This window comes from Vicia villosa, linkage group LG2 (assembly GCF_029867415.1).
Source record: "Vicia villosa cultivar HV-30 ecotype Madison, WI linkage group LG2, Vvil1.0, whole genome shotgun sequence".
NCBI lineage: Eukaryota > Viridiplantae > Streptophyta > Magnoliopsida > Fabales > Fabaceae > Vicia > Vicia villosa.
Genome location: NC_081181.1, coordinates 146,841,019 through 146,853,664, shown reverse-complemented (window position 1 = coordinate 146,853,664; position 12,646 = coordinate 146,841,019). Strand labels below are relative to the sequence as shown.

General features: G+C 34.9%; 1 protein-coding gene across 1 annotated transcript; it reads right to left on the bottom strand.

The window, feature by feature from the left end:
* Positions 1 to 8,664: 8,664 nt before the first annotated feature.
* On the bottom strand, positions 8,665 to 9,602 carry LOC131646988 (zinc finger protein ZAT9-like). Its single transcript, XM_058916907.1, has one exon. It carries the CDS (start codon positions 9,496 to 9,498, stop codon positions 8,860 to 8,862), a length of 639 nt encoding a protein of 212 aa, XP_058772890.1. The 5' UTR covers positions 9,499 to 9,602; the 3' UTR covers positions 8,665 to 8,859.
* Positions 9,603 to 12,646: the final 3,044 nt, after the last annotated feature.

The following is a 12,646-nucleotide window of genomic DNA, read 5'->3' as shown; positions in this document are numbered from 1 at the left end:
CTCATCCAGGAAATCGATTTCCACACCTGTCATGGGATTTTTCTACTGTCAAACAACCTTACCTCATTTACTACCACATCTCGACTGATTATAATCCTTTTTCCCTTCACATCAAACAACTTGTAACCTCCGGTAGGATGGTAACCCACAAGCAACATCAACTCTCCTCTAACATCTAACTTCTTTCGAAGCTTACCCAAAATATGTCAAAATGCAACCAAACCAAAAAACTTTCAAATGACTTAAACTTGGTTTAAATCCAGACCATACCTCTTTTGGAGTCACTTTTTCCAGCTTCTTTACAGTGTACTTATTCAACAAATAGACGGCTGTAGAAATGACTTCACCCCACAATTCCTTCGGTAAGGTTTTCCCCTTCAACATGCAACGAACCATGTTCATTACTGAACGATTTTTTCTCTCGACAACACCATTTTTCTAAGGCTTATAAGGTGGCACAACCTCACACATTATTTCCTCCTCATCACAATAATTTCAAAACTCATTCGAGGTATATTCACCTTCCACCATCCGTTTTGAGAATTTGAGCTTTTGACCGCTTTGTCGCTCAACCATGGACTTGAACTTCTTGAACACATTAAATACCTCATCATTCCTATTGATTAGGTATGTCCACAGCTTCCTACTAAAATCATCGATAAATGTGACAAAGTATATATTGCCACCATACAATTCGATTTGCATTGGACCACAAACATCGGAATACACCACCTCAAGGTGATGTTTGGTTCATGACCTGCATCCTTGCTAAATCTACATTAGTGTTGCTTCCCTTGCACACACTCTTCATAAATCTCAGCTGGAATACTGATTCTTGGCAACATGGTTACCATACCATTCCTTTGTAATGCATCGAGGTCTCTAAAATTGAGATGTCCAAGACAGTAGTGCCACAACCACTCTTATCGACTTGCCGTTGTAGAAAGACACCCATGCTCCATCACTTTCAACTCTATTGAAAGTCCTATTGGCAACCATATGAGCTTTAAGGAGTAAAACCCCATTTCGGTCCAAAACATGCAAAATCTTATTTTCCATGCGAATTGTGTAATCCTTCTCAAGCAATTGGACAATACTCAAGAGATTACATTTAATTCAAGGAATGTGCAAAATATCTTTGATCAAGAATGACCACCATCCCTTCTCATGATCAAAACATCACCGACATCGTCGTCCGCTAAAGTGGTATAATCGGCGATTTTTATTTTATTCGTTATGGTTTGATTGATTTTGACAAACCAATCCTTTCTACATGTCATATATGTTGAACAACCAGAATTCAAGTACCACTCATCACTGCCTTGGAATCCATCTAGAACTGTTACCATAACGTTTTGCTCTAGACGCGTTTCTGCAGCATTTTTCGAACTGATGCAGCTGCTGCCCAATAACTTGCAGTTGCTACTACTAATGTCCAACAACTCACTACTGCCATAAGTCTCCTCCGTGATCATCACAAGAAGCGTGTTATCATCATCCTCTTCTTGTCGAGCAACCTTAGCTTCATTGATTTGATTTTCCCTTCGTTTCACGTTACAATCTCTTGCGAAATGACTATATTTAAGGTAGTTATAAAATTTCACATTACTCTTGTCACTTTTCTTGGTGTTGTTGCCTCAATCACTACATTTGGAGCTGCTCTCACCTTTTTCCCCAATCGAAACCTTCAAATTTTATGAATATTTCCCACCAAAATTCTGGAAATTTAACTTCCCTTTCGAAGTCCATTTTCCTTTTGATCTTTTACTCTTCTCATTGAATCGTTCTTGCAGTGCAATCTCCGCTTCGGGTTTATCATTTCCTCGTTCATCCATCCTTTGTTCATGATGTCATACCCCAAAATTTACCTGATACAATTCTCGTCTTAACTTATGGAGGGTATTAAAATTAAGGGCCATAGGGTTTAATATATCTATTATTAAACTCGATCTCTTATAAAACTCCCTTATAAATTGGTTAAAATAAAATGGAGGTATGAGTAACAAACATTTGGAATCCAATTTGTTCGTTGGCCTATTTGTTTTATTTTATTCTCATCACTTGATTATTTTATCATCATTTTCTCATTTTTTTAATCAAATAATACTATTATTTATTAACTATAAGATTATTAGTATTATTAATTTTGACTATTAATTAAGATTGGTATTAGGATTATTAGTATTGATTTAATTGATTTAATTGTTAGTATTTTAGTATTAACTTAATTATTGTTAGTATTTTAGTTAATATTAGTCTTTGTTTTAAATATTATTGTTAGTATTTTAGTTAATATTAGTATTTGTTTTAAATATTATTTTTAATTAGTATTATTAACTTTATTAATCTAATTTGTAATTGTCATAAGGACTAATGGTAGTAGGATTAAGAGATCAATTAATTAATTAAATAAGTTAATTGAGGTTATTGTTTTTTTTGTTTATTGTTGTTTTTGTTGTTTGTGGGCCAAAACAAGTTAATGACATTGGGCCAAAGACCCGGTTACTGGGCCAAGCATGGATCAGGTACGGACCGGGTCAGAACCGACCTGAATCCTGTTCACCTTCTCCCACACGCGAAACCCTAGTTTCTGCGCAGCCTCTCTCCAACAGAAACCCTAGCGTAGCTCCTCATCTCCTTCAACGCAAATCCAAACCAATGCCCAGGCTCATGAACGAATGATTGAATCAGAATCAAAATATTCAATCAATCTTCAAACTCAATCTAATCTTAACAAGTAAATCAAATCAACAGAAATAAAAAATCGCAACTAAAGGTAAACAAATCAAATCTGATTTTTATTTAAAGAATGAATCAATTACAAATCAGTATTGAATCAAAAACCTAGATCTAATCTTGCCTAAATTAAAACAAAAACCATAACTATAAATCAGAGTGAACAAAAACATAAAAGGGGACGAAAAAAATTCTTCTGCAAAGGAACATTGAAGTTGCCGTGAACAAACCATAAGCTTGAAGCCTGAATCTTCATCTTCACCTGCAAAAAAGAAAGAGAAGGATCAGGGAGGGAGCTCATACGTTCCAGAAATCAAGAACACAAGGTAACCACTGTCGAAACTTAGCTTAGGATTTAGATGATTGTATGTTTGTGTGTTAGTTTTTGGTTTGAATCATTGATTGCACGTGGAATTTGATGAATCTGGGTTGCGATGAGGGTTAGGGTTCATATGTTGTTGGGTTCTGGGTTAAGGTTGAAAGCTTCTGGGTTGGGATACAAAGGATTCTGGGTTCAAATATGAAGGTTTGGGGTGGGGACGATGAAGATTCATCAGAATCTTCATCGGGGTGCTGGGTTTTGTGGTGGTTCACGGTGGAGGTTGGGGTGGCTTCTCCATGTTCTAGGTTTGGGAAGAAGGTTTTGGTGAGAGGAAGAGAGAGTGGGATCAAGAAGAGAGAGAAAGAAGATGAGAAAATGAGAGACGGAGAGAGATAAGGACCAAGGGTATCCTCCCTCAGACCGTTGGATTGAAGCCACATGGCTTCACAATAGCCACACAGTTGGCATACCGAACATGATTCGGTGCCTTTTCCTAACCATGCGCCCTCAAATTCAAACACATGCAGTTTGCAGGATCTAGATCAGACGGTCCTGATCTTGCTCACACATCAGAACGCATATACCCTCCATACACTGGATTACGCTGGCTGAAAACTTTATTGGGCCTAACCCAATGTTATCCACACCTCCCATAATTACTATCTCTTAACAAAACACTCCCCCTTGCAACAAATAAATAAAATTTAATTACTTAATCTTATGATTTTAATAAATTATTTAATTGTTTTGTTTATTTAATTTTCTCCTCGATCCGACTATACATATTAGTCGCATTGGCGAGAAATAATTTTTAATCGATTTAATTTATTTATTAATGTTAATTTAACTGATTCTTGTCTAATTCTCTCTTCGATCTGACTAAATCTATTAGTCGCATTGGCGAGAGATGAAATAATAAAACGTAAATGACTAAATTCGTTGTCATGTAATAACCAAATCTATTGGTTATGAGAGGCGATGATAAAACTCATAATTTAATTACAAAAATTAAAATACATTTTATTTGTTGTTCGTGACGATCGAACCTATCGGTCAGAATAACCAGCAATACATTATTTCATTCGTTAATTATCATGATCAAATCTATTGGTCATCGCATCTAACGAAAACACATCAAATAAGGGTTGTACGTCATAATTAAAACACTTTCATCTTCAAATCACAAATTCAAAACCACGATAGGCCATTCAAAAAGCCTTCAAAACAAATTTCATAATCAATTCTAAGGCGTACAACCCTGTTCCCGAACTACGTTGACTCTGATTCTCCCTAAGGAGATACGTAGGCACTTGGCAGCAAGGCGAGTCCCCTCCCCAAAAATTCAATTCACTTAAAATCTCACTTTTCGCCCTTTTCACCTCTTTAGCTATAAACCTCATAAATTTTGTCATAAACCTTTACTTTACCATGCAACCCTTAGGAAAGGGTTAAGGGTGCCTAACACCTTCCCTTAACCTGGTTATAATAATCTTACCCTAAATCTTTATACTGCATAGGGTTTCCTATTCGCCCTGGTAGAATAGGTGGCGACTCTAGAAAGTTAATTTTAGGGCAGGTTGCTACACATGAGCCTCAAGTGAGCTTTGAAGCTCCTCCTTGCTCAATGACAAAAGGTCCTTCGATTCTTCAATTGCCTTTACAATGTTGTCGAATCTTGACGTTAAGGAACACAGGATCTTCGACACAACATTCTGCTCCACAATGGTTTCTCCACAATATTTTATTTGATTTACCAAACATGTAATGTGAGTTACGTATTCGTTGATTGTCTCATTCTCTTCCGTTTAAACCAATTCGAACTGACGCTTATGAGTTTGTAACCTCACCACCTTTGCCTTATCAGCCCCTTCATAAGCTTTCTTCAAGATCTTCCAAGCTTGCTTCACCGAATCGCAATCACCAACTTTTTCAAAGTTGTTACCATTAACACAAGAGTGAATTAAGAAAAGTGCCTTGTAATCTTTCTTCTTTTCTTCCTTGTGTTTAGCCTTCTGTGCATCAGTAGTTTCTGCACCAAGTGGTGTAATGCCATTGTTAACAACTTCAAGAACATCTTGATAGCCCAACAACACCTTCATTTGTTTGTACCATTTATCATAGTTCTTCAAACCGAGGGTTGGAAGATTGGTGGGAACACAAACGTTGGAGACAGTAGTCATCTTTGCACCAGATTAAGGATCAGAACCAGACTCTGCTACCAAATGTTGGAACAAGTACAAAGCTTGTAGGTGAATCAATGGAGAAAAATGGAGAACCGGAGAAGATGAAGTTACTTGAGATATTGAGTGAGAGAGAGAGTAATCGAGGAAAACTAACAAATGACATTAGTCTCAAACCATGTTACATGTGGGATATTTATAGGATACAAAAATACAAGTTGGAATCAAACAAACCCAAAAGCAACTAAAAAAATCACAAAAGTTGTGATGGAAATCGAGTTCCCAAACAGGGGTAATCGATTTCCCTAACTGAAAAAACAAATGAAAAACTGCAAAACTCTCAGGAAATCCATTTGATCAATCCGGGTAATTATTTTCCTCTTCGAAACTTTGTTTTTTCAGATTTATAAAAGTGCTTTTCACATAAGTTGCTTTCAACAAAATGATCCAAGAAGCTTCCATAATGCGTTTGAATTACCAAGGATACTTCCCATACTATTTTGGTGTCATTTCCTTTTAGATTTGAAGCACCTTCTATAAATAGTATCCATGTGTAGACGTTCTCCTCACCTTAAGAGTTTGGATGAATATCTTGCGTGTCTCTCACTTGCACGGTTGCTCTTGACTCAATTTTGAGGCTTCCCTCATGGCTCATGAGGAGTATCAAATTCAATAGTTCGAGTAAGAAATTTACTCCTAGTATAAAAAATCTTCCTAACATGCTGGTGGCCATGCGTAATGTCTCGTTGAAGTACATGTGACATGGTAAGAGTGTCAATAATAATACAAGTGTATGTGGATGAAAGATCTTCCGCTTGAGGATGAATATATAAGTGGATGAACTCACACTTGAATGAAAGATTGTTGAGATATAAGTGTGAGCTGGAAATCTCACATTACTTGAAAAAATAAGTAAGAGAACTCATATCCCTAATACCTTAAAATTTTAGATGAATATGTAGTATCTCTATCACTTGTATAATTACTCTTGATACTATTAGGATGATCCTAAAGTCCCACATTGGTTGAAGATAGAGCATTGAAAGAATATATATAGAGGGACACTCCTCACCTTACCAACCGGTTTTGTAAGGATGAGTTAGGTCAAACTCTAATATGGTATCAGAGCCTATCGATCGGACCATGGGCCGCCCACCGTTAATATCTACGCACCAAGTCCAAAAAGAGTGCTGGGCGTGAGGGGGTGTATTAAGATGATCCTAAAGTCCCACATTAGTTGAAGATAGAACATTGAAAGAATATATATAGAGGGACACTCCTCACCTTACCAACCGGTTTTGTAAGGATGAGTTAGGTCAAACTCTAATAGATACAACATAAATGCTCCATGATGACCCATCATTCTAGACATGCTTTTACATTTGTTTAAACTTAAAAAATAACAAACTTAATTGCATTTTTTATCTCCCATTTTATCACAATTACAAAAATAGTTTATCTAGTTTAATCTTCAAATATCATATTCTTTACCGTTTAAAATTTAACTCATATTTTATCTTAAAATTTGTGACTATTAGCTTTAAAATGGTGAATTTTGACTGTATAAATGGTATTTTCTCTTTCAGTTTAACAAATCCACATTTTAGAGGTTAAAAAATTAAGTTAGAATCTAAATTATAATAAATGTGACAATTAAAAGATAATAAATTTTCTGTCAATTTTTTTTTTAAATTTTGATTTTAAAATGAAAAGTTATTTTAATATATAAGATAAAATATAAAGATTGAAAATATAATTAAGCAAACACTCTCCAATCTCTAACTGTTACTATGGCTCCAACAAAGACACCCAAATAAGGGTGTAAGCGGATCAGAAAAAACTAATTAAAACGATAATTCAAACCAACCCAAACCGAAATAAAACCAATTGTTTATGGTTCAGTTCTAAAACCGAACCGAACCAATAAAAACCGATGTGGTTTGGTTCGATTCTCGGTTTTAATTTTTAAGAACCGTCAAATCGATGAACCGAACCAATGGAAATAATTACTCTCTAAATCCTTTATTCCACCTTTCATTAAGCTCAAATTTTGTACCTTTCCAACCATTCTCAATCTATGTTTTCACTTTCTTCCTTTAAGCAAAACACACATTTAGAACTAAACTCTAAAACATATAAAGTAAAAATCATAAGTCACAAAAACTTGCTTTCACTAAACTACTTCTCTAGTTGTCTACCTCAAATGTTGCTCTCACTATCGCCACTATGATATGTTATGGTATCCTTCTTAGGGTTCAAATTCTCTTCATTAATTTTCATATTTATTTTTACCTTTCTGATTTCTTCTTCAACAAAACTCCTTCTAGTCTTGTTACAAAATAGTTTTTATGTGTATTTAAGGAGGAAACATGTTAATTGATGTGTGTTTTTCTGTGTTCTATTTGTTAAACTTTCAAATCTATTTCCAACATTCCGATGTCAAGATTCAACTTTTATAGTGAATTTATTTCATTATGCAATGAAACTATATCATTGTTTCATATATGGATTAAGTACAACTTGTAAGTTGTTTGAAAAACTAGAGCATGAAATAAATGACATGAAATGTATTATTTTTAAAAAATAATAGCATAAAATATACCGAAAAATACAATATTGGAAAATACATTGATGAATATAATATTTGAAAAAAATATTAATAACCGATCAACCGAACCAACCCAAACCGAACCAAACCAATTAGTTTGGCTCGGTTTCATTTTTGAAAAATGTTAAAAACCGAACCAAACCAAACCGATGAAGATATTATTGGTTCAGATTTTTTTTGACCAAAAACCGATTTAAACCGATCCGATTACACCCCTACACCCAAATGCCTAGTTGTTTGTTAGACACTTATTTTAACTTTATTTCCTAAAGAAACGAAAAGACACTTATTTTACCAATAATTTACTAAAGCATACATTTTAATCATATCACAAATACAAATTGATTTAAATTTTAAATTAATTTGATATAATAACATGTAATAACTTTTGTCACAAATCCTAGCCTAATCTACGTAAATTTATATTATTAGGTTGGACGTCAAAACTATGATCCAAATCCTAATTTTTAATAGAGTTTGAATTTTAATTTTCACGATTTCGAATCCTTATTTTTGCGATTGTGTGTTTCTAAGACCACTTAGTCTATGGATTAAAAAAAGCATGTAGTAAATTTTAAGTGGTTATCAAATAGACACTATCTGTAACAGAATGAGATCACATAAATGGAATTTGAGCACATAGAAAAAGCAGTTTGTTGGTTAGTCAATTAGGTCCACAACCAAATCCCATAAAAAATATAGACATTTTTGCATTGCAAGTTTGAAAGCATCTAGTTAGTTACTATGAGAAGAGAAGCCAAATTGAGTACAATGAAGGAAACTATCAAATCAATAACTATCTACCATATTTCAAACAGTTGGTGAAAACATAAATTATAACCTATATGTTGATAAAGACAGTTACACCAAAAACACTTAATCTAAACAATAAAAAGATAATTAAAATAAAATGTTCTTACTTAACTAACCATCTTAGAGATCATAAAATGTAACACGTCTAGCTCAACTAGTTGATGCGCACGGTGAATGTAAATATTTTGAACTTACAATTTCTACTCATAAAAAACACATTGTTCGCTATCATCGTTTTCTTGTAGCGAAGGTGGCAAGTTGAGATCAATGAAACAGAGTTTTTTCTTATGAAGGTGAGATTTCTTGTGACCACCTAGTGCTTGACCAGAACCAAAAACCTTAGAACAAACCAAACATTTGAATATTTTATGATCGCCACCACTTGTTGTTGCAACTTCATTTTGAAGACAAATGTTTCTGTGACTTTTCATTGCTGTTGAACTTCGAAAGCTCTGCCCACATTCGTCACATATGTGCTTCCTACTATTTTTTCTGAACTCCATCTCTTCCATTGATCTTTCAATTTCTTGTGATTGTGATTCTTGTTTGACAACAACATTGATCTTCCATTTATCTCTTGACAGCATCATGAGAGTTTTAGCAAGTTCTTCTTCCGGAGAAGTTTCGGAAATCGAACTAACCAGTGAATGTGAATGTGAATCTATTAAACTTTTTTCATCTGAATTTTCCCGAGAAGATGAAAATGATAATAAGGTAGAAGAAGATGGAGGAGTAAGGTGGTGGTAAGGGAGGGTGGCTAAATGAGCTTTCATGTGGCCACCGAGTGCTCTGCCACTAGTGAATGATCTTGTGCAAAGTTTGCATTTGTACCTCTCCATTTGGGACCAGAGAGAGATAGAGAGAAAGTTAAGGTTGTTGGTTTTTATATTTGAATAGTTTTTAAATTAGGGTAAAGTGGGAAGATAAAATTTACAATAAAATTAAGAAAGTGTGATAGTGTTGTTGCTAACTGCACTGTCAACACTGCTGCAATTTAGTACAAATTTTGTTTTGAACTAAAGTACAGAGAATAAAAAGATAAATGGGGAGAGAGGTTTGTTTTGTTTAAGTAAAAGAAAAAGTGAAAAAAACATGATCTAGAAATGAGAAAGAGAGATGTGCAACATGCAAACTTTGCCTTGGATGGAATAACTTTTTGTGGTTATTGATTTGTGTTAATGAGTTCTGTGTGTTTTTTAGTTTTTCAATTTCTGATGGACACACAATGTAATTTTTCAATTTATATGGTGAAATTAATAATAAATTTTACAAATGATTTTTTTTGGAAGTGATATAATTTTTAATGCAAGAGAAATAAATATATTTTACCAAAGTTGAATATATGATAAAATATTTTCTTGTTGGGAGGAGGACTTGACTACTACTATTTTATAAAAGTAATTTAGGGTTCTGTTGTTTTCTCCATTTCACAAGATATTTATATAGATGCAGGGAGGGATAAGGCCTTCATGTCTCGAATGTACATGTATATTGATTAAGTGTCTCGAAAATGTTATAAGACGTTTAAAAAGAGTTTCTTTTATGAAAAAATTATTGGGTGTGGACTAATCATGGCGAATGATTACTACATATTAATGAGTTTTTATGTTAATACACGTTCTTCAAGCAGTGAAACATATATATTGTATGGTCATAAGTTTGGTATTATGGATGATATGTCTTGCGAAAAACATGGTAAAAATGAAACACTCTCGAACAAGAAAAGGCAAAATTTTTATTTCATGTTGAAGAAAGTAAATGAATAGTACTTTCAAGGGTCGTATGACTCTAATTCATTCACGTGTGTGATACTTGTAAATGCTAAGTTAATTTGGCATGTATTTGATCACTATTTTGAGGTTTTTTTTAATCGCAGAGAGAAGGCTAAACACCCAAGTAAAACAAACTACACACCGACGGATCTAAGAATGCTAGTCCCACTCTCGACATCTCTAAGATTATACTTAAAGATATTAGGACAATCCTCAAATAAATGAAATCCTTCTTTTAAAGAGAAATTGTAACTAGCCATCACATTCGCCAACTGATTCTCTTCCCGATTCTCTTCCCTATACACGTGGTTAATCTCCACATCCCAATCCAGTTCCCACATATTACAAATCTTAACAAGTAAATTCCTACTATGATGCATATTCCTCTTCTTCTCCTTCACATCTTGCACCACTTTGATTGAATTCACCTGAATCTCAACTTTATCAAAGTTAATCCTTTTGGCCAACTGTATGCCTTCATAAAGACCCCAAACCTCAACAAGATAAACATATCCTCTCCCAATTATTTTCTAAGGCTCTAAGTTGTAAGGCTCATTTGTAAGTCTCTAAGTTGAGTCCCTCACACGAGACTTCTAATTGAGTCCCTCAGGCAAGACTTCTAAGTTGATTCCCCTACGCGAGACTTTAAGTTGTGTCCATCAGGAGAGACTTCTAATTTGAGTCCCTCAAGCAAGACTTTAGGTTGAGTCCCTTAGACGAAACTTCTAAGTTGATTCCCTCAGGAGAGACCTCTAAGTTGAGTCTCTCAAGCGAGACCTTAAATTGAGTCCCTCAAGCGAGACATCTAAGTTGAGTCTCTCAAGCGAGACCTTAAATTGAGTCCCTCAAGCGAGACATCTAAGTTGAGTCTCTCAAGCGAGACTTTAAGTTGAGTTCCTCAAATGAGACCTCTAAGTGGAGTCCCTCAAATGAGACCTCTAAGTTGATCCCTCAAGAGAGACTTTAGGTTGAGTCCCTTAGGTGATACTTCTAAGTTTAGTCACTCAAGCGAGACTTTTAAGCTAAGTACCTTAAGCAATACTTTAAGCCGAGTCCTTTAGGAGAGACCCTAAGTTGAGTACCTTAAGTAAGACTTTAGGTTGAGTCCCTCAGTCGAGATTTCTAAGTTGAGTCACTCAGGAGAAACCTCTAAGTCGTGTCTTGCATGCATAATATTCCTTGGGAAGCAAAGATCTTCCACTGGAAGTCCAACATTTACATTGCCTATGAGGGCCTTAAGGATCTTACAATGGAAGCCCAACGTTTACATTTCCTCTAAGGGCGACAAGGATCTTCAAATGAAAGTTCAACATTTACATTGCCTCTGATGATGGCAAGGATCTTCAAATGGAAGTCCAACATTTATATTGCCTCTAAAAGCGACAAGGATCTTCCAATGAAAGTCCAACATTTATATGAACTTAAGAACGGGTATACTTTATTTGAATACGGTAATAATTTTTTTTAAAAGAAAATTTGTACATCGACGAGCAAAGATCCTTTCGCCTTATTCAAAACAAATAACATTATAATAGTATCTTAACTTAACTAAGTTCTATGTTCTTGAGATGAGTTTTCCATTCAGCTCTTCAATCTTGTAGGCTCTCCTAGTTAGGCTATAGTTTCCCTAGCTAGGATGACATGACAACATGACTGAGTACGAGGTATGCCTGTTGCATTTCTCTTGATAACACTTTTGTGTTGTACCTTCTGGAAACCCTTTTCTTAGAGGCGAAATCCTTGATATGGGAACCATCTTGAGTCTCGTCAATCAAGTCATCTGCAGACTTAAGTCCTACCATATTTTCGTCCTTGCTAAATTGAGAATGCTTCCAAGTAGGTGTGTTGATTTTGATATGTAGCATGACATCAACGTCGTATACCCTTGTATATGGAGTCTCTCTAGTGGTTAAATATGTGGTGGTGTGATACGACCATGATATTTTGTGGAGCTGTTCCGTCTAGAGCCCATGACCTTGTCTAGTTTCTTCTTTATCCTGCCCAGTATTACTTTGTTCGCTAACTCGGCCTCCTCATTCGCGTGTAGGTGGAAAAATGAGATTAAATTTGTTTGGATTCCTATATCATCATAGAAATTGACCAAGTGGAGCTAGAAAATTTAGTGCCATTTTCTGAGATGATAACTTTTGATAACCCAAACCTGCACATGATCCAATGCCAATAGAATCGACGAACCCTCTCTACTATGATCTTT